The sequence below is a fragment of the Pollachius pollachius genome (genome assembly GCF_949987615.1).
Source record: "Pollachius pollachius genome assembly, chromosome: 11".
Lineage (NCBI taxonomy): Eukaryota > Metazoa > Chordata > Actinopteri > Gadiformes > Gadidae > Pollachius > Pollachius pollachius.
In genome coordinates, this window is record NC_136944.1 from 18,209,473 (window position 1) to 18,233,047 (window position 23,575).

The following is a 23,575-nucleotide window of genomic DNA, read 5'->3' on the forward strand; positions in this document are numbered from 1 at the left end:
GCTCCTAGTATTGATATTAAAGGCCAGGATGGCGTCCGTTGATGTCGTTTATGACAAGTTCCACTTCAGACACGACCCAAAGTGGACGGGTCGCCTGGGACCTCAGGACGGAGGGGGGGTACTGCTGTGTGTAGCCTGTGTTATCGAAATGATGGAGAGTAAAGAAATCTCGGTAGGTTGTGTCCATTACTAAAGAAACGATATATATATTTATAAACTTATTTAGTCATTCAATAATTTATCTTTCTATCTATCTTACCTTATACAGGGGGGTTAAGTGTAATATTCTGTATATTTGTATGTCCTGTCCATGCAGTCTGTGAGGAAGTGTGTGGCTCTGTCTGGCATCAGTGGGGCGCTGATATGTTCTCCTGGAGCTCTTGGAGCCCTGCTTCAACAAGACCACCGAGTATGCCTCCACTTCACCGCCTCACTTCTTGGTACGTTTCCTTAGTGGTTATGTAAGATAAGAACCAGACGACCTATGGATGGATGAACATTTTGTGATTTATAGATAAAGTGTCTTAGTATTTTTGGTTATTGCAACTTTCAATTAGCTCAAATGCTCATACCCTGGCCGCAGAGCTTGGTTATATTGGGTTCTAGGTGCCAGTAGGTATTTCCGTTTTGCGAATAGCGTGTAATACTGTTTACTTACAAGTGTGCTCCGCTCAAAAGTGGTGGAAATTTGTGCTGGTTAGCTAGTTAGCACAAATGTTCCGGGATGACCGGTTCGGGAACCACTGCTAATTTGGTGGGAAAGTGATGTCGTTGGTGTCAGGTTGGTTTACAGAGTTGGTTGTCCTGGTTCTCTAGATGGTTTGTCGGGTGGGTTTACAGGGTCTGTTGTCCTGGTTCTCTAGATGGTGTTCCAGGTGGGTTTACAGGGTTTGTTGTCCTGGTTCTCTAGGTGCAAGTGTGTGTCAGGTCGGTTTATAGGGCCTGTTCTGTTTCTCTCCCCAGGGATGCTGCGGACCATGAAGGACCCAGCTGCCCTGGAGCAGGTCATCCAAGGTATCACAGAGTCCCATCATTTTTAGTCTTATTGTCTTAAAGGAGCAGGACCTGACCTTCTGTTGACCTATACAGTGTTTTCCTTCACTTTTTTCACTTACATGTTTTCTCATGTTTGTGTGTGGTCGCACAGTGTTGGTTCAACTTCTTCTCGAGCTAAAAAGTGACCGTTATGTCCACCACATTCTGGAGGACATACAGACCCAGGTGAGACACAATCATGAGTCACACACACACACACACACACACACACACACACACACACACACACACACACACACACACACACACACACACACACACACACACACACACACACTTAGGTGAGAAGTCAACACATACAGACACTAGGGGTGGGAATCTCTTGGCACCTCACGATCCGATTCGATTCAGATTATGAGGTCAACGATTCGATTCTAAAACGATTATTGATGCATCCCGATACAACAATTTTTCATTTTTGTCATTTCCGTGCGTGATTTTCAAAAATATATGTATACTTTTTCCTTTTCTCAGTTTTCTTTTCTTTCTAATCTTTCTCTTCTATGTCGTTAAAGAAAAAACTGCTCTTGATTTAGATGGAGTTCTTGTGTCTGGCTGTGAGTTTGTGTGCATGCTATGCGTAGGCTTAATCGCAATCGTGTCAAGACACATCAGGTTGGCCAATAATACACACTGAAGATAATTTAAATAATTTTAAAATTACTAAAAGTATCCCTCTCTGGCGAACAGAATGTTGCAGCAGGCGAACAACTAAAAATAAAAACTTTTTTTTATTTTTAAATTAAAATTCAGATTATTAATTTATCTGCATCGAGACGGAATCGTTCTACAGAGAATCGCGATGCATCGAAGAATCGATTATTTTTCCCACCCCTAACAGACACACACAAATAGGTATGAAACACACACTTATACAAGCAAATCCACATATTTAAACACAATGACATATGTAAAACTATAGGCCAGAGACTTGTAGCTGTTGACGGTTGATAGCCTGCAATGTTTAGTAAACAGGGTGGGTGTCACCTTGAGGGTGAGACTGTTCATAGAAAAGTACCTAGCGAGGACCTAGAAACCGCTTATGCCATCGCTTGGTACCCTTTGTATTGATGCTGGCAGTCTACTGGGGTGGGTGTTCGCCTCAAAGTCTGGTTTAACTCTGGGCTGCGGCCTTCACCTGTTATTTGCCTTGCAATCATAACAACTGCTTACCACCTACTTATTACTTCAGTAGGGATAGTAGTTATACTACAGTATGATTAGTATTAATACAATAGTAGAGTAAGTAATACTACAGTAGGGTTAGTATTATTACTACAGAGTAAATTCTAATACTGTGGTCTGACCTCCAGCTATGTGACCACCGATGTGGGCAGAGCCTCCTGCCTACCTTCAACTTCCTGGGCAAGATGGTGGAGGCCCTCCCTGACCTGGCGGTTCTCCTGCTGGCTCAGTATGGTGAGATACCCCCTGTATCTCTTACTGCTCTGTTGTCCCAGTACGGGGGAAAGTGGTGGAGGTAGGGACGGGGGCGGGTGATAGGGGCAGGTGGTGGTGGACAAGGAGGTTGCAGGCCCTTCTATTGATTGTCTTCACTGTAAGGTGGTGGCCCGTCACTCAACAATGGGCTGTGGAGCTATTTACAGTAAATAAATCCCCCTCCCCCCAGCCTAGCACATAAAGCCCCATCCAATGTCTTTACTCCAGATCGTTATTTTCACGGCAAACAAACCTTTTTTCTTACCCTTCTTATTCTCTCCCTCTTTCTACCCTCTCCTTCTCCATTCCTCTCTCCTCTCCCTATCCGTCTCTCTTTCCTGCTTTCATGCTTTCTATTGCTCTAACCCCCTCTCTCTTGCTCCCCGATCTCCCTTCCTCTTTCTCCATCCCTATCTCTTCCTCCCTTCCCAACTCCCTCACTGTCTCCCCCTCCCTCTGTCCTCCCCTTAGAGAGCGGTGAGGTGAGTTTACCATAATGATATCAAAGGAGGGAGAGGGAGAGAGAGAGAGGGCTTGTAGTGAATGCAGAGTCTCTCTCCTTATGCCTGTGGTGTCAGGAGTTTCATCGATTCAGACCCTCCCCTCTCTCCTAGTGCCCTTCCTGGAGTGCCTGTGTTCGGCCCTGCTGCACCCTGACCCGGGCCTCAAGGCCTCCCTCTTCTACCTGTGGCACGTGCTGCTGGGCGGGACCTCGCCGGCCACCGTGGCCGCAGCCTTGTCCCCTCCTCCTGCCCTCCGTGATCGCCTGTGCAGCACTCTGCTGCAGACCCTCGCTGATGCCTGCACACCAGAACTCACTCTCAACTGTCTGGGTGAGTCTAAAGCTAGGGGCTCATCATCTCTAAAGCTAGTGGCCATTATCTTGAGCAAGGGGCCCATAATGTCTAAAGCTAGGGGGCATCGTCTAGAGTTAGGGGCCCATCATCTCTAAAGCTAGGGGCCACCATCTCGAGCTAGTGGCCCATCATCTCTAAAGCTAGGGGCCACCATCTTGAGCAAGGGGCCCATAATCTCTAAAGCTAGGGGCCATCATCTTGAGTTAGGGGCCCGTCATCTCTAAAGCTAGGGTCATTTCTAGAGAGAGGGCCCCTTCATATTTAGAGCTAGGGGCCCATCATCTCTAGAGAGATGATACACTAATGAGCATCTAATCTAAAATGTCTTGTTTATGGTTCTGCTCCTGGTTATGCAGGTCTACTGAAGCAGCTAGTGCAGTCCAGGGAGGCCGTGTCATGTCTAATGAACAGCCAGGCTGCTCCCCCCAGGCCCGAGCAGAACCTCAGCAACACCAGAGACACCCCGGACCCAGAGACGGAGCCCTCTCCTGAACACCGGCTCCTTCCACTCATCCTTAAAAAGGTTACTCGACTGCAAACATCCTGCTCTTTCTCACTATCACTTGACATACAATCTCTTTGTATGTCTGTCTCTGTCCATCCTTCTCTTTGTCTGTATCTCTCTCTCTCCCTCTCTCTCTCTCTCTCACACTCTCTATCTCTCTCTCTCTCTCTCTCTCTCTCTCTCTCTCTCTCTCTCTCTCTCTCTCTCTATCTGTCTATCTGTGTGTCTCTGTCTGTCTCTCGTTCTCTCACTCTCTGACTTTGTCTCTGTCTATCTGTCTGTCTGTCTGGATCTCTCTGTCTTTCTGTCAATATCTCACCATCTCTCTCTCTTTCTGTCAATATCTCTCACCATCTCTCTTTCTCAATATCTCTCTCTCTCTCTCTCTCTCTCTCTCTCTCTCTCTCTCTCTCTCTCTCTCTCTCTCTCTATCTCCCAAAGATCTCCCTCACTGATGATAGCAGTAAGAAAACAGTCTGATCCTAGATTAGCTCAGCCTTTCAGATGGAACCACAGAGAATTACCTCTGTTTGTCTGACCCGGGGAGAAGCATCTGTGCCAGTGCGTGGGAAAGAGATGCAGAACGTTAATTCCTGTTACTGGTCGTCATGATGATCAGCTCGATTCAAAGTACCGTTTACACACTCTAGCACTCTAGCGCAACACTCTAGGGTAGTGTTGTTATGTACAGTTATAACTAAAAGAGCACATTCCTGTGATGCATGACTGCTCCCTCCCAAGTTCTCACCATGGCCGTAACCAAACCATACCCTTACGGTAACGGAAACCATTACAAACGTTACGCCTGTGCTTCACAGGAAGGTTATATATCACAATATAACCACGCAATGCCAATGCATCATGGCGTGGAGGAAGCCTTCTCTTGCAGGCACAGTGAGTTTCTATGGCCCTCACAACAAGCCAATACAAAGCAATATTTATTTATCCATCCGTCCCCTCGTAGAGTGCAGAAGATGTCTGTTTGGACCTTGTCATTTGACTCATTGTTTGTGTACATGAACCAACTGTGTACACGAATAACACAAAAAAATACAACGCACAGGGAAAAGGAAGTCACAGCCCTGTGGATATGATGGCGTCAAGGGATGGCATCACTATACAGTTATACACCATGAAACCACTGCAACACCAATACAACAGCATGAAAACGACTACAACACCCATAGAGCTCGTAAGTCCGCCCCTTCCGGTAGAACCCATGGGACCTTTGAGATCGTAAAATATGAATGGGTTTCAATGGAGGGAAAGTAATTATCTTCTGGTCCCAGTCTTTATATGCCCTGGATTACACTTGTTTGAAGTTGGAGGAAGTTGGATAATGTTAGGTTTTGTGTGAGGCCGCTTTGTGAACTACAGCACTTCGCTGAACTTAACACGAATGATACGCGTCACCACCACTCTTGTACAGACTTGGCAATCTCTCTACTCCACTTTACCGCTTTTTTCCAAGGGGAGGATAACAGCATCGAAAGAGGTGAAAACCATTATAAGTCGGGGCATGTGTAGATTTTCAGTTATGCCGAGTCTTTCTCATTGTGTTTTCCCTACAGCCTTTAACCGAACAATTGCACAATAAACGGTCAAACTCCTGACATGAAAAATTATGATTTAAATCCACAAACAACATATGTGTAATCCAGGGCATATAAAGACTGGGACCAGAAAATAATTACTTTCTCTCCATTGAAACCCATTCATATTTTACGATCACAGCGGTCCCATGGGGGTCTACCGGAAGGGGCGGACTTATGAGCTCTATACAACACCATGAGACCACTACAACACCAATACAACCCCATGAAACCACTGCAACACCATGACATCACTACCAAAACATCACCATGAAACCACTAGACACCAAAACAACCCCATGAAACCACTACAACACAACTACAACACTATAACACTAGGTAAAACCTGAGTTTGTGGGGTCTAACCCAGGGTTAAGGCTAAATTACTACTGAGTTGGTGCAATCGAAACGCAGGGTTTATCTCAAGTTTTTTTTCTAAATGCTTAATGGGTTAATCCTGGGGTGGTTCAGCAGTCTATATTCAGGTTAACCTGTGGAGGTGCAGTCTAAACGATGGGTTAAACCAAGTTGATATGGTAAAATTGGGGGATTACCTGAAGTGGTGTGCTTTAAAAGCTAGGTTAGACCTGTGACGCCTTCATCCCCAGCTGCTGCTGAGTGGGGATGAGCTGTTGCAGGTGGCCAGTGCTCACTGCATGGCAGCCGTCCTCGTGCACTCTCCCAGCCAGTACTGCCCCCCCTTTGTCCTAGCTGACCTGCCAGGTGAGGCACACACACACACACACACACACACACACACACACACACACACACACACACACACACACACACACACACACACACAAACAAAAACACGCTTAAACATTGACAGACACTTTATCAAAAGCAACACAAGTAAGGCTGACAACAGTGTCAATGCATACAGTCACTACTGGGGCAGCTAAAACTACATATCGTCTGTATATCTATCTATCTATGTATGTGTGTATGTGTGTTTATGTATAATATTTAATATATCTATAGATTTTGATATAGATTAATCACACTTTTAAAATTCTATTTTAAATCCACTCCAATTGAAGTAAAATTAGATTATCAAATGGAATGACACATGATCATTCATACCAAATGTACTTAATAAGCAAAAACTAGACCAAGTGATCTCGAGGGAGTTTAATTGACTCACTGAGTGTTGGTTGAATATGAAACTTACGGAACACCACAGATTTGAGAATTGTAAACGGGTTACTTACTGCAATTGTAGACAAAAAAAGAAAGTGCGTTAACGCTTCAATTAGTATTAATTGCGTCAAAAATATGATTGCGTTAACGCGTAATTAACACGTTAACTTGCCCAGCCCTAATTAATAGATATAGTATATATTAGTATAGTGTCCTTTTGAGATAGAACATCATTTGAATGTGCTCTATAGAGATAGTACCTCATGTGAATGTGCTCTATAGAGATAGTACATCATGTGAATGTGCTCTATAGAGATAGTACATCATGTGAATGTGCTCTATAGAGATAGTACCTCATGTGAATGTGTTCCAGAGTTCCTTTTTGAGCGCGTGTCTAGCACCAGATCAGAGGTTCTGCTCTGGTCGCTCTACAACTGTCTGCTGCTGCTTTGCAAAGACCCTCTGTTCTACTCACACTGTCACTCTGTCTACGGTCAGTCACCAGACTAACACACCCACAGTGTGTTCCCACACCTATACACATGCACACACACATACACAAACACACACACACAAACACATACACACACACACATATTCACTCACGCACAGACTTAAGTTTGACGTGAGATCAAAGACTTGAGACTTGACTGGGACTTGCAAAAAATGTCTTAAGCATCCGTGTGTGTGTTTCAGGTATTGAGGCCCTGGTACGCAGTCTGAAGGAAGCCCTCCAGCTGACTAACCTAGAGGTGCAGACCCATGGCCTACTGCTGCTTACTGAGATCCTGGACAGGTTGGGTCCCCACAACACACCTGCCAGCTACCTATGTCCCAATAAAGAAACCCAGAGAGTGTGTGAGGGTTCACTGGGCTGCATAGTACAAAGTGGAGACATTGGGAAAACACCCTTTTACTAATGATCTGAAGTGTTTGTCCTTCAGTTTAAAGGATATTCACATGACCCTGGCCTTAGAAATGCTGAGCTGGTGAAAGTATGTTGGTATGTGAGAGAGAACATAGTCGACTAGTTCATGTATTATTGTGTTTTTGTGTGTGTGTGTGTGTGTGTGTGTGTGTGTGTGTGTGTGTGTGTGTGCAAATGTCTGTGTATATGTGTGTTAGGACAAGCGTGTGTGTGTATCTGTTTGAATGTGTGCGTGTGTTGTGACAACAGTCTAACATAGGTGTTAAACAGAGTGAGAGGTCATGGGTGTTTGTTGACAGATTTTCTCTGCTTGGGTGACCATTCAATTATACCTCTAGCCGTAGTCTATTCATCGTTATTAAGTATTACAATATATTGTGTGTGTGCATTTGTGTGTGTGTGTGCCCCCCCGTGCTTGCGTGCGTACTTGCATTTGTGTCCGTCTGTGCGGGTGTGTGTATGTGTGTGTAGGCAGCCAGAAGGGGTACGTCTGTTCCCCAGTGGTCCAGGGTTCGAAGCAGTGTGTGAAGCAGTGGTCTCTGGTGTCTCCGCCCCCTGTCTGCTGGTGGCCCGGCAGGCTGCCAGTGCTGGCTCCTCCCTTCTCAGGTGACCCTGCACACAAAATGCACACCACCTCTGTGATCCATCACTAGAACACACCAAAACACCATCATCAACACACCACTGTGATCAGACGCTAGGCGCATTAAAATACAATGCACTTCTACCTGTCTTACCCTTCCCATTTATCTGTCTCTCCCTCTCCCTCTCTGTCTCTCGGTGTTCCAGACTGCACCACCAGTCCAGTCCAGTTCAGTTCAGGTCTATAGAGAAGCTGATCAAAGCTGTCAGTAACAGATGTACTGACCTACCTTTGGATTCTCATCCACGAAGCGCTGTGAGTTTGTGTTTTTGTGTGTTTGGGTTTGAGTATTTCTGCATCTCTTTCAATAGCTGGGTAACCCTCCCTCCCTATTTCTCTTTTCATCTCTTCTCCTCCTCCAGTGGAGTGTGAAGAGTGGAGACCCCAGCTCCCGGGTCTCTCGATCGGGGGCACTTCTTCTCCAGGCCCTAATATGCATCCAGGCAGCCTGCAGGTCAGCTCAACACCTCTACTCACCTGTAAACACATGTACACACCTACATTCGCCTGTACTGTAAACAGCTATATTTAACTGGATACACCTGTATTAAGCAGTACTTACCTGTATTTAGCTAGGTACATATGTGTTCACCTGCACTAACCTGTAAACTCCTGTATTCAACTGGATACACCTGTACTCACCTGTAATCCTCTGTATTTAGCTGGATGCACCTGTCTTAACCCTATATTTCCCTGTCAACACCTTTATTTTGCTTGATACACCTGTATTCACCTGGGCTAACTTGTAAACACCTGTATTTTGCTGGATATAACTGTATAAACATGTACTTGCCTGCATTCACCTGTGTTTATACCTTTGTACATCTGTATGCACCTGTACACATCTGTACATACCTATCTCTACATGGATACATCTATTTCCAACTGTGTATGTATGCGCGGCTGTGTTTGTGTGTGTGTGTGTGTGTGTGTGTGTGTGTGTGTGTGCTTGTGCGTGTGCGCATGCGTGTTTGTGTTTTTTTAGGTTAGCAGAGCAGTGTGTATCAGATCCATTGCTAAAGGAGAACGTCTTCATGGCTCCAACCAATCAGAACGCAGCACGGGACTCGCTGCAGTCAATGTGTGTGTGTCTGCTACACTGCTGCGACACAGTCTGCATCCCTACTGTCACTGTAAGCACTACGTCAATGAGGAGCTCCAAACAGTGGTCTAGCGACTAAGGAGCATTTACGTTTGAATAAACAAATGAGGCTTCAATGAAGGCTTTTTGAACCCCACATTTCATGCCTGTTTGTGTGTGTGTGTGTGTGTGTGTGTGTGTGTGTGTGTGTGTGTGTGTGTGTGTGTGTGTCAGAGGGTGTGTGAGCGGGCTCCTAACGTCCAAATGCTGCAGAGCTTCTACCTCATCCTGTCCTCCCAGTTTACCCTGCTCACCCCCGCCATGTCCTCTGTCATGAACCTCTTTGCCGCGAAACTCGGTAATAACAACTATACCTAGGAGCAGGACACACACACACACACACACACACACACACACACACACACACACACATACACACACAAAAACAGGTGAATTAGTGTCTTTAATGTGTTGCCCCCTGAAAACTGGTTCAATCTTTGATGCATACAAAAATTGATATTGATAGATTGATAAGGGTAAATTGATAATATCAGCTTGATAATGAAAGATTGATAGTGATAGATTGATAATGACAGCTTTATAATGATAGATTGATAATTACATTTATAATGACATATTGATGATGACGGCTTGTAATGAAGCTTGATAATGCTAAATGTATAATGACCGATTAAAAATGATAGATTGTAATGACGGCTTGATATTGATAGATTGGTAATGATGGATTGATATTTATTTGGTCTTAATTAATCGCGATTAATCGCATAATATTGGTGAGTTAACTCGCGATTAATCACACTTTTAAAATTCTATTTTAAATTCAGTCCAATTGAAGTTAAATGAGATTAGCAAATGGAATGACACATTATCATTCATACCAAATGTACTTAATAAGCAAAAAGACAAAGTGATCTCAAGGGAGTTTTATTGACTCAATGTGGGTTGATATGAAACTTACGGAACACCACAGATAATTAGTACAATTGGAAATCAACTAGTGTAGTTAAATTCAAAATAAGTAGCACCACAGATATGGGAATTGTAAACAGCCTGTAACTTACTCCAATTGTAATCAGGCAGTCACTTACTGCATGTGTAATTTAATGTTAAGTAAGTTGAACTAAAAACAAAAATGAATGTTGACATTCTGTGGGCAAAACCTTACAAAATCAACGTAAAAAAAAGAAAAATAAAGAATGTGCGGTAATGCGTCAATTTGTATTAATTGCATTAAAATATGATTGCGTATTTAGCGCGTTAACTTGCCAAGCCCTCATATTTATAGATTGATAATGACAGCTTGATAATGATGACAGTGTTATTGAGTGACCTTGGGTGAACTAATCGAGACTTTCAGTCTGACTGTAGTTGGTTTTTGCTTTGGGCTTCCTCTTCAAGCCTGAAGCCTGCAGACCACATTCTGCGTTGTGGGGACAACACAGACACTACATCATGTCACAAATTCAAACCTATATCACTGAGGCAGGAAGTCTAGCAGGGGGGGGTAGAAGAGGACAGTTAGCACTGACTGTAGCACTGGCTGTTAACAATGAATGTTAACACTGTAAGCACTCACTGTTAGACATCTGTTAGCACTGACTGTTAGTGATGACTGTTAGCACTATCTTTAAATGCAGACTGTTAACACTGACTGTTAGCGCTCCATTCCCCCCCTACATCAGTGCTGTAGGATTGATTGGCCCTCCTCTTCTTGTGTTCCCTCTCTTTCTCCCTCCAGCATCCTCAGGTTTCTACAGATTAGCTCTGGAACACAAAGCTCTCCTGTGTGTAGGAAACAGGTAACCACATAACGTGTGTGTGTGTGTGTGTGTGTGTGTGTGTGTGTGTGCGTGCGTTCAGTTTTTGGAGTTTTGACAGACTGGGGCTCTTGTCATTACTTTTTTTCTCCTACAATCTCTCCCTCCCTCCCTGTCTCTCTGATCTTGACACAGTGTGCCTTGTGTCCTGATAAACCAGTAGAGTTACAGTTTGGTTTGTGTCCTCATGAACCAGTAGAGCAACAGTGTGTCTTGTCGTTCTCAGACACCAGTAGAAACACAGTGTGTCCTCAGATACCAGGATAGTAACAGCGTGTCTTGTATCCTGACAACACCAGTTCAACTTTGGTTTCAACTGATTTATCTATCAGTATAACAACAATGTGTCCTCAGATACTCACAGAGCTACAGTGTGTCCTCAGATACCAGCAGAGCGACAGTGTGTCTTCTGTCCCCCGATACCAGCAGAGCGAACGTGTGGCTCAGATATCAGTACACTTTCAGAGGGTCCTCAGATACCAGTAGAGTGACAGTGTGTCGTTTGTCCTCAGATACCAGTAGAGCTACAGTATGTCCTCAGATAGCAGTAGAGCTACAGTGTGTCCTCAGATACCAGTAGAGTGACAGTGTGTCATTTATCCTCAGATACCAGTAGAGCTACAGTGTGTCTTGTGTCATCTGATAGCAGTAGAGCGAAGGCGAGTCTTGGGTCCTCATATACCAATAGACAGTGTGTCCTGTGTCCTCAGAAATCCAGCTCTGGAGGAGTCATGCTGTGGATTTATACTGAAGCTCAGCATGTGTCTGCTGTCTCAGTCTATCCAAGCTTCACGGCACAACGGTAGCTTCAAACTCACTGTTCATTTCATAAGGATGCAACCTGTCATCAGATACTTATGGGCACAGGTAGCACAGTCTCCTCAATGCTGCCAGGTGTATACCCCTCTCTCTGTAAACAGATCCTCTCTGTCACTCTCTCTGTCAACAACTCTTCTTTCTCTCTCATCTCTCTCTCTCTCTCTCTCCCTCGCTCTCTCTCTCTCTCTCTGACTCTTGCTCTCTGTCAACAGTTACTCTCTCTCCCAGATCCTTATCATCTCCATTCTTTCCTTTGCTTCTCTTGTTTGTTTCCTCCCTCTCGGCTGTCTTTTTTCTGTTCTGTTTGCTTGATGTTTGCCTTTTCATGCAAACTGTTTTTCTCTGCAGTGTTTAATTGTAACCTCACTTCCTGTCCCTGTTTTTCTGTAAATTACATTAAGATATTTTCCATGACACCAATGATCTTTGATTTATCTCTGGTTGTAATGTAGCCATCTAGAGAAGGTCCGGGAAGCCCTTCAGGACCATGGTTGCCATTAGCGTGACTTGCTTCGACTGGAGTCCCTAGGGAGGAACCCAGTCCGAATGAAGTGCCGACTGAAAGCAAAGCGCTGTTCTTATAACCCACAGCTCTGTCCTTCACATCAGTGCCCCCTGTTGCCCCCTCCTGTATACTACATTTCTGCTGCTTAATTAAAAAAAGGAAATATATATATATATATATGCAGCCATTATTCATTTGATTTGAAAAAATTGTAATAAAACCTATACAACCATGGATCAATCAATACTGGAATGTATTATCTCTCAATCAACTTATAAATTACCAGGCGCTTTGGAGCAGTGGATAGTTTTTATCAACATACATCATTTCAAATTTCAGAAAAGCGACTGTTACTGTGATTACGGTTAATACCAATGAAACTAATCTTATATGTTCATGTAAACAGACTAGTGTTCATTAGTTTGTACCTTTGACGTGTTTCGACCAACAAACTAATGAACACTAGTCTGTTTACATGAACATTTAAGATAATCTATCAAGTTAGCCTAAATGAACCTTTCCGTACTAATGAAACTGTCGTGAAACAGATACCAAGTCCAATCCCAACCAGGAGAGAGAGTCAGGAGAGGATCAGATCAGCACACTGGCTCAGCAGGTTTCCTGGTGGTTTGATTCTGTTCCAGACCGGGAGGAGCTGGAGGCGGTGCTTCTCCGGGGTCTACCCAGGCTATGCTGCCGGGTGTCAGAGTGGCCCCTGCTGCTAGCCGAGGCCCCTGACCACCCTGACACTACTGGGCCCTGGGCCCCGCAGCACTGCCTGCTCGTCATCCTCACGCAAGCCATGGAGCACGGGGACAGGTGAGGCACCTCGTAGCCCGATGGTCACGTGCCATGATACTTGGTAGCATGATGCTTACAGAGGTACCTCATAGCTTGATGCTAACACAGGTATGATATCTGATAGCATTACGCTTCATAGCTACCTGATAGAATAATGCTAACACAGGGACCTGAGAGCATGATACCTGGTAGCATGATGCTTACAGAGGTACCTCATAGCTTGATGCTAACACAGGTATGATATCTGATAGCATTACGCTCCATAGCTACTTGATAGAATAATGCTTACACAGGGACCTGAGAGCATGATACCTGATAGCATGATGCTAACCCAGATACCACTATACTTGATAGCATGATGCTAACAAAGGTACCTGATGTTACATAGATAACAAATTAACTAAAGCGTGTGTGTTTGTCCAGGTTCCTCCCAGATCCCTCTGTGTTCTCAGGTGTGTTGTCCCTGCTGCGGTCCATCCAGGAGCGGGGAGACCGCCCCATGCCCCACCCCCTGCTCAGATGTGCCCTTTACCTGCTGGCCGATACTCACAACCACAGCCCCCCCCTGGACCAGGTAGCAAAAGCTCATGCACACACACACACAGATACATATAAACACACACGCACACACACACACACAGATACATTCAAAGACGCACACACACACACGCACGCACGCACGCACACACACACACACACACACACACTCAACATCTCCCCCCACACTGTTTTTCTAATGAACACAGCGATGTCTACTATTAAAGGGCCACTACTTTACCTGTTTGGCCATTACAAATCCCTAATCATCCCTTTAGTGACATCACAGGTGGGAGTGCCCACCCAGATGTTTGCTGGACCTACCAGCCTACCCAGTGGGCCGTACCAACTGGTATAATGATCTACCCATCATACATCTGGGTGGACACTCCCACCAGTTGTGTCCCAGTTGCTTGTCGGGTGTGTGACCCACAACTATTACATTCTTTTGCGGAGAACTCTGTTGGGGGAAACCTTCTTCTTGTTTATGCAATACATCTGTGCATTCAGCACTCACAAACTTCTAATCGTCCGTCTCTGCTTTCCTTCTAAATACATCTCCCCGCTAATGTTTCTCTTGGCCGTTAAAGTGCTTAGGGTAGGCTTTGAGGCCTTTGAAGCCCTTCGAGACTGTCACTGTGATGAAGGACCATACTAATAAAGTTAACGTGACCTCCACCAGGCGCTGCTGAGCGTGGTGATCAAAGCCCTGCCGTCGTGTGACAGCCTCCCCTCCGTCTACAGCCACCACCCTCCCCTCCTCCACTTCATCTACCGCTACCCAGAGCTGGCCCAGAGGATGGGCAGGGGAGTCCTGGAGTTGTGGCTGACCCCCCAGACCACACCACCAAGACCACTAGCCCAGACCACAGAACCACTGGCTCAGACCCCAGAGCCACCACCCACAGGGGTGAGAATAGCTCTATTTATTACATTATATTTATATCAGTGGCGGCTGGTGGTTTTTAAAGTGAGGGAGGAAGGACTGCTTGCTTGGTTTCCATTGGCCTGCTTGCACTGTTAGTGGCGTATGGTGGCATAAGTATGTGAGACTCAAGTTGTTTCAGGGTGTTTTGGGGAACTACAAAATAGCAGGGAGGGATAATTATGTGAATTGATACAAATCCACCAGTGGCAGCTTTGTACTTTGAAAGCTGGTGGGCAGCATGTCTTGGACTACATGGGCAGAAGGAAAGGATGCAAAGCAGGTAGTCAAATCAGGCCTACTCTTGATTTTTAAAACTAAATAAAAAAATCGGGGCCTAGAATTGGGCCTATTTTTGCCCTTAATGACTGAAGCTATTGGTTGTAATTTGCCTATGTTTATTTTTCCAGCTACAATTGTTTTAAGAAAAATGAAGACACAAGACCAAATGTGATGCCATTTAAAATGCATCATGCTCTGAATCATTCACTAACATCCTATCCACAATATCAAACAGAATGGTCAGAGTAACAAACAATTAAAAGAACAACAAGAACATTATTTCACAACTATTTGCATGGGCTGTAAGCCTAGCATTGTTGAGGCAAATGTGGATGTAAATTGATGTTTCAGAATGTTGGTCATGGTGTTAAGCCAATTAAGATTGAGGGACTTCATTTATAGATCAAGTCAATCCTCCTCGCGGGCTCCACAGCCAGGCCACGGGCTCCGCAGCCCAGCCTCGGGCTACGGAAATGCCAATATAACCGAACAGAGCCGCACTGTACTGCAACGAACAGTAGCGCACCGCTCGGTGGAAACGAGGGATACAACTAAACGGGTTTATTGGTCCTCGTAGCCAAGACTTGACGGGATAACCCCTCCCTCCAGGCTTGTCCACAGCCAGGGCTCCTGCTTATTGGTTCATAGCGCAGCCATGCGCTATGAACAGATGTAGGCGGGATCCAGATTCTTTAGCTAGTCACACCCACTCAGAGGAGGACTTTCCTCCTCTCTCCCATTGAACCCCATGTTATTCACCGGCCGCCAACACTTTCGGGGAAATAAATTGGAGTCAATGGAGGCTGAGGGAGGAACGTCCTCCCTGAAGTAATTGTCAATAGGCGATAGGGGGTGCTAATGTCCTTTTACCGAGGGAAACGAACACAACATATACAATGGCATTAAAGTAGTCATACATAAGGGCATTAATTTATCAGTAGTCTGGGCAATATAATTTTTTTTATTCTCAACAATGTTAAGGAGGATCTTCCTCCCTCTCCTCACTGGAGGAGCCTCCGCTGATTTATATATATGTAATACATATATATACAGTAAATATATATATAATATATATTAGTATACATAAAATATATAATATTATTTGTTTATTTTATATATATTATATAAAATATAAATATACTGTATATTTATATATGTTTTTTGGCAGATGCCTTGGTATGGAAGAGATGTGATTTCAATTGGTCCATTTTTACTGGTACTGTCCTGTATACTGGTATCTTATGCTACTGTTATCTGCTGGTAATCAGGGGCAGGTGGAGGAGGGTCCAGGAGAGGAGGTGATGGAGGTTATGGAGCAGCAGTCAGACATGGAGACCAGAGAGCTTCAGTCTCTGATGACAGACCGCCCAGCCGTAGTGCTCACCCTGCTGGTACCGTCCTCCCCTCCACACCGTCATGGTGTTCAATATCTGTCTGACTGACTCTTCACCTGCCTGTCTCTTCTCCCCATCCTAATGGTCCATATCTGTCTGACTGACTCTCCACCTGCCTGTCTCTCCTCCCCATCCTAATGGTCCATATCTGTCTGACTGACTCTCCACCTGCCTGTCTCTCCTCACCATCCTAATGGTCCATATCTGTCTGACTGACTCTCCACCTGCCTGTCTCTCCTCACCATCCTAATGGTCCATATCTGTCTGACTGACTCTCCACCTGCCTGTCTCTCCTCACCATCCTAATGGTCCATATCTGTCTGACTGACTCTCCACCTGCCTGTCTCTCCTCACCATCCTAATGGTCCATATCTGTCTGACTGACTCTCCACCTGCCTGTCGGTTTCTCCCCCTGTTGGCCTGTCTCTCTGTCTGTCTGCCTGTGTGTTTGTCTCATCACCTCTGTCTGCTTGTCTGCCTCTGCTCCCGTCTCCCCCTCCGTCCATCCGTCTGTGGTCAGGACATGGTGTGTACCAGTGAGGTGCTCCTGGCAGAGCGTGCAGTGGGGGTGCTGGAGGTAATTTTGAGGGACAGGGGGCGCTGTGGGGAGGCTCTGAGTGGCCTGCTGAGGCCAGCCCTGCTGCAAGCGCTGCAGAGGGCCAGCATGGAGGACCAACACAGGACCACCACCACCTGTGAGATTCACCCTAGAGACAACACTCCTGCCTCCAGCAAACATTTCTTAGTGGCCACTGCCGTCTGCACTCATGAGCAGGCTCTCTCTCTCTGTCTCTCTCTCTCTCTCTCTCTCTCTCTCTCTCTCTCTTTATTTCTCTGTAGCGGTAGACTCTCTCCCCCTGGTGCTGCGGTTGCTGTGTGTGGTGCAGGACGCCGCCTCCTTCTCAGACGGCGATGTGGATGGCCTCCAGTTCAAACTGCTCTACCGTGGTGAGATCACAGTTCACCGGTAGGCCCATGCGGACACAGAGCTGAACCTTAACTTTGGATAAAGCTTGTAAATGCGTGTGTGTGTGTTTTTTGTTAGTGAGTAACCTTGTAGGGAGGATGAAGACCACCAGCTCAGACATTCTGCTGCCTGCCTTCAACTACCTCTACTGTAACCTTTCACTCTGTCCCACACACCTTGCTGACAGAGGTGAGGCATACGGTCTGCCTGTCCATCCGCCTGTCAGTCTTTCTATCTGTCAGCATGCCTTCTGAGGGTGTTGTTAGCATGTGTTCATCCTCCTAGCTGTGTCCATGCTGCTCTCCAACACGGGGCTGATAGAGCAGCTCCAGACCGTCATCTCCTCCTCCTCCTCCTCCTCCTTGTCCACATCTCCCTGCTCGGCTCTGATGTGCTGCTCTCGCCTGCTCCTGTCATCCCTTGTAACCTTGCAACACCTTCACTCATCACAGGTACACTCTCGCCTTGTTGTTAAGCAACCCCTCGACTCACCTCGTTACCTAGCAACCCCTCTAACCCCACTAACCTTGTTACCTGGATAACACCTCCAGTCACCTTGTTATGTAGAAACTCCCTCCCCCCACTTTGTTACCTAGCAACACCTTCACTCACCTTGTAACCTAGCAACCCTCTGCTCACCTGGTTACCTAGCAACTCCCTTCACAAACCTTGTTACCTAGCAACACCTTCACTCACCTTGTTACTATCAATACCATCCCTCACCTTGTAACCTACTAGTAACCCCCCCACTAACCTTGTTACCTAGCAACAGCATCACTCACAGTGTTACATAGCAACCCCTCGACTCACTTTGGTACCTAGCAACCCCACCAGTAACCTTGTTACCAAGCAACCCTTCAATTCACATTGTTACCCGGCAACACCATTACTCAACTTGCTACATAGAAACCCCTCCACTCACTTTGTTACCTAGCAACACCATCATCTCTCTCTCCCTCTCTCTCTCTTTCTCTCTCTCCCCCTCTCCCTCTCGCTCTCTCTCTCTCGTGCTCTCTCGTGCTCTCTCTCTCTCTCTCTCTCTCTCTCTCTCTCTCTCTCTCTCTCTCTTTCTCTCTCTCTCTCTCTCACTCTAACTCTGTGTAATTGAAGGTTCATAAGAGGATCATCTGGAGGTTGGAAAGCCCAATCCAGCAGCTGGTCTTTCAGAAAAGAAACACAGACACACTTCTTCTAGGTAACACAATGAATACAACATAATACCTACATACTATGCACACAGTACTGTGTATAATAGTCTACAGACTAAAGTGCAAAGCGGTTCATCTGGAAGGTGCATCCTCTCCTCTCTCCTCTTGCATCTCCTCCCTCTCCTCTCTCCTCCCTCCCCTCTTTCCAGCCAGTTCTCTCAGGCTCCTCCAATCCCTCCTAGAAGTGGACCTGAGGTCTCCCCTGGTATGCGTGACCACAGGCCCCTGGCTGACCGGCCCCCGGCCCCTAGAGGCCTCAGACAGCTGCCTGTACCCACTGGGGGCCCGCGGAGCACGCAGCCTGGCCACTGCCCTGTACGGACTTGTGCTTCAGGTTGGCTTTCCTACTGGGTGAATAGGGGCAGTCAAGAACACATCTCAAGATCCTGTTGACTCTGCCATATTCTAATTCAAAGGCCTTTATTGACATGGGAGACTTTTACGTTTCCAATGCCAAGGCACAGAATATTTACTTGACTAAGACTATTTTAGTACAGGAACGTTATCAATGTCTCTCTCTCCTTCTCCCTGGTCCTGTTAGTTGTCTACACCTTTCTCTCTCTCTGTTATTATTGTTTGTCTATCTCTCTCTTTCTCTCTCTGGTCCTATTGATTCGCTCTCTCTGGTCCTATTGGTTGTCTATGTCTCTCTACCAGAAGCAGGATGTGTTGCTGAGAGCTTCGGTCAACTGTCTCCGTGCACTGCTGGACTTCCTGCAGAGACGCAGTCCCACTACTGGTGTGTGTAGGTGTGTGTGTGTGTTTAATTGATATGTATCCAGAATATTTTACCCAGTGTCTCTCTCTCTCTCTCTCTCTCTCTCTCTCTCTCTCTCTCTCTCTCTCTCTCTCTCTCTCTCTCTCTCCCTCAGCCCAGTATGTGGTGCAGCAGCCATGGAACCGTCTGCTTGTCTATTCGATGCTCAGCTCAGGAGAGAGAGTCCTGCTGCACCCTGCCTCACTCGCCCTTCTCAGCCTGGTCTGATCTTACTTCCTGTGTGTGCGTGTGTGTGTGTGTGTTTGTATAGGTGTGTGTGTGTGTGTTTGAATTTGTGGAATCCAACCCAGTAAAGACAGTCAATCTGGAGTTGATTTGGGCTTCATTGTACAAATACATGTGCTTTAACATCTCTTGTACCTGTGTGTGTGTGTGTATGTGTGTGTGTGTGTGTGTGTGTGTGTGTGTGTGTGCACGTGTACGCGTGTGTCTGTTAAGCTGCTTCAGCAAGGGGGCGGGGCCATAGTGGGCGGGGCTGAGGTTGGACAGGTGATGATGGTTCTGGAGGGACAGAGCGTCATGGAGCTTGGACAGGAGGCAGAACACACCCTACACCTCCTGCTCATACAGGTACACACACATTGACAGTACACATACATACACACACAAACAATATATATATATATATATATTAGTGCTGTCAGTTTAACGCGTTAACGGTGTTAACGCAAACCAATTTTAACGGCGTTAAATTTTAACGGCAATTTTAACGGCTACACCGGACACAAAACAACGAGCACGCCGCACAAACTTGTTGGGGAAGGCAAGGATACGGAGCGGGTGAAAAACTCCTTAAAAGTGTGTGTGTGTGTTTGTGTGTCACTCTGTTCGAGCCTGCACGAGAGTTCAATGTTGTTAGCTGTCATGTCTTTCTGACCAATGGCAGTTCAAGGCCCACCTGGGCTGTACCACTTCGGGAGGGGTTGCTAAGTTACTCCCCTCTAGACAAAATCGACTTGGTTGACAGTTTGTGAGAGGTTGCGGGCGCACAGCTCAGGCTGCCGGATGGCGCTGCAAGGAACTTTTATAAAAGCAATATTATTATCCCGCAGTTATCAGCCCGACAGCCCTGAAACGTTAACGGCCCACCTGGAATTCTCCCGACTCTCCCGATTACCACTCCGCCACCGTGTGTGTGTGTGTGTGTGTGTGTGTGTGTAGGCTTTATTCAATAGCCTGGTAATGTGTATAGGCCTACGTACGGTAGGAATATTCATACTGGTTTAAATAATAAATGTTATAGTATTTCCTATCTTTGCTGAGCAAAAGTTTTGTTCGAAAGTTCAGGGATTGAAACAAATAAAAGCCTGGGCTATTGAAGTTTTACGGTAGGCCTACCACTGTCATGCACCTACCCGATGTCAAGTGGACCGGGTTGAATTCACTGCGGGTCTCTCTTCTTATATCCATCTTACCAAATATACTTTATTACTGTCCTTCTCAGCACTCTCTGATCTCACTAAAAGGCTAGCAGCACAAAATATATATATATATTTAGAATCGAAAAAAATGGGAGATTAACCGCGAGTTAACTACGACATTAATGCGATTAATCGCGATTAAATATTTTAATCGCTTGACAGCACTAATATACAGTGGGGCAAAAAAGTATTTAGTCAGCCACCAATTGTGCAAGTTCTCCCACTTAAAAAGACGAGAGAGGCCTGTAATTTTCATCATAGGTAAACCTCAGCTATAAGAGACAAAATGAAAAAAAAAAATCCAGAAAATCACATTGTCTGATTTTTTAAGAATTTATTTGCAAATTTTGGTGGAAAATAAGTATTTGGTCACCTACAAACCAGCAAGATTTCTGGCTGTCACAAACCTGTAACTTCTTCTTTAAGAGGCTCCTCTGTCCTCCACTCGTTACCTGTATTAATGGCACCTGTTTGAACTCCTTATCAGTATAAAAGACACCTGTCCACAACCTCAAACAGTCACACTCCAAACTCCACTATGGCCAAGACCAAAGAGCTGTCAAAGGACACCAGAAACACAATTGTAGACCTGTACTAGGCTGGGAAGTCTGAATCTGCAATAGGTAAGCAGCTTGGTGTGAAGAAATCAACTGTGGGAGCAATTATTAGGAAATGGAATACATACAAGACCACTGATAATCTCGCTCGATCTGGGGCTCCACGCAAGATCTCACCCTGTGGGGTCAAAATGATCACAAGAACGGTGAACAAAAATCCCAGAACCACACGGGGGGATCTAGTGAATGACCTCCAGAGAGCTGGGACCAAAGTAACAAAGGCTACCATCACTAACACACTACGCCGCCAGGGACTCAAATCCTGCAGTGCCAGACGTGTCCCCCTTCTAAAGCCAGTGCATGTCCGAGCCCGTTTGAAGTTTGCTAGAGAGCATTTGGATGATCCAGAACAGGATTGGGAGAATGTCATATGGTCAGATGAAACCCAAATAGAACTTTTTGGTAAAAACTCAACTCGTCGTGTTTGGAGGAGAAAGAATGCTGAGTTGCATCCAAAGAACACCATACCTACAGTGAAGCATGGGGGTGGAAACATCATGCTTTGGGGCTGTTTTTCTGCCAAGGGACCAGGACGTCTGATCCGTGTGACAGAAAGAATGAATGGGGCCATGTATCGTGAGATTTTGAGTGAAAACCTCCTTCCATCAGCAAGGGCACTGAAGATGAAACGTGGCTGGGTCTTTCAGCATGACAATGACCCCAAACACACCGCCCGGGCAACGAAAGAGTGGCTTCGTAAGAAGCATTTCAAGGTCCTGGAGTGGCCTAGCCAGTCTCCAGATCTCAACCCCATAGAAAATCTTTGGAGGGAGTTGAAAGTCTGTGTTGCCCAGCGAAGGCCCAAAAACATCACTGCTCTAGAGGAGATCTGCATGGAGGAATGGGCCAAAATACCAGCAGCAGTGTGTGAAAACCTTGTAAAGACTTACAGAAAACGTTTGACCTCTGTCATTGCCAACAAAGGGCATGTAACAAAGTATTGAGATGACCTTTTGTTATTGACCAAATACTTATTTTCCACCATAATTTGCAAATAAATTCTTTAAAAATCAGACTGTGATTTTCTAGATTTTATTTTTTTCATTTTGTCTCTCATAGCTGAGGTATACCTATGATGAAAATTACAGGCCTTTCTCATCTTTTTAAGTGGGAGAACTTGCACAATTGGTGGCTGACTAAATACTTTTTTGCCCCACTGTATATATATATATAAAACATAATGTTTTGCAACAGTATCCTGTATGTGTGTTTGTGCTTTTGGTGTCTTGAAGCTTCAGAACTCTGTGGGATTGTCCCTGACGGAGGACCTCAAAGAGAGGGTGAGAACGATGAGCATGTCCCTGGCCGAAAGGGGCCCCCATACCCCCAAAGGTTCATCTGCCAGCATACTGTATCCTTTTAAGTTTAAATGTAATATTTAATATCCACCATAGCTACACCATGTCTCTCTACGTGACTGTAGCTACACCGTGTGTCTCTACGTCACCGTAGCTACACCGCGGATCTCTACGTCACCGTAGCTACACCATGTGTCTCTACGTCACCGTAGCGACACTACGGGTCTCTTTGTCGCCACCGTAGCCCATAGAGGCTGTAGCCCTGGGCACCTCTCCTAAAACTCAGGCCAACGGACGGATCAGCAAGTCTGTAATAAATGAAGGGGGACACATAGCAGGAAAGATGTCATCGGGTTCATTACTGACTAGCTGAGGAGGTTGGCACATATGTTAATTGGTTCGTCATCATCATCACTTTTCTGAATCTGAGACACAGAACCTTAAACGCCAGCTCCGGCGTAGAGACCCTACAGCAGATAATCTGACACAGATGTATAATACTTAGGCTTCCCTGCCTACTGAGCATGCACTCTGCTCTGTAATAGAGACACATGGACAGATACCCACTGGAGTGGTTCTACTTGACGAATGATAGATCATTCTGCTTGTTACCGCCTTTTTCCTCCTCCTACTCTTTATCTGCCTTCCTCCTCTTCACTTCCATCCAAATACTCCACATGCTCGCTCTCCTTCGCTCTCTATCCTAACTCATTTCTGATTGACCGCTCTACTGTCAACCTCTCTCCCTTGCTCTCTTCTCTATAAATGATTTTTGACTGACTGCTTCTCGTACAAACTCTGGTTAGTCTTTGATCCTTGATGTCAGTCGGGTGGGAGACGTGTCCATCTGCCTATCTGACTTCACCATGACAACCGTCTCCGGTCAGAGGTCGAAGAACGTTTGATGAATTCGATGTTTGTCTGTTAACTCAAGTCAGCC

At 45.7% G+C, this 23,575-nt stretch overlaps 1 protein-coding gene across 1 annotated transcript; it reads left to right on the forward strand.

Annotated features, from left to right (window-relative positions):
* Positions 1-28: 28 nt before the first annotated feature.
* On the forward strand, positions 29-23,540 carry mei1 (meiotic double-stranded break formation protein 1; the record flags this gene model as incomplete). Its single annotated transcript, XM_079746168.1, has 32 exons — positions 29-172; positions 317-440; positions 964-1,014; positions 1,148-1,221; positions 2,370-2,475; positions 3,111-3,329; positions 3,710-3,876; positions 6,059-6,173; positions 6,967-7,086; positions 7,290-7,389; positions 7,993-8,127; positions 8,311-8,419; positions 8,527-8,618; positions 9,150-9,297; positions 9,480-9,603; positions 11,005-11,065; positions 11,794-11,885; positions 13,052-13,226; positions 13,632-13,782; positions 14,428-14,655; positions 16,221-16,343; positions 16,867-17,041; positions 17,187-17,294; positions 17,392-17,502; positions 17,599-17,765; positions 18,424-18,508; positions 18,671-18,855; positions 19,179-19,260; positions 19,394-19,500; positions 19,738-19,869; positions 22,570-22,688; positions 23,462-23,540. 32 exons carry the CDS (start codon positions 29-31, stop codon positions 23,538-23,540), a joined length of 4,008 nt encoding a protein of 1,335 aa, XP_079602294.1.
* Between the last annotated feature and the right edge of the window lie 35 nt (positions 23,541-23,575).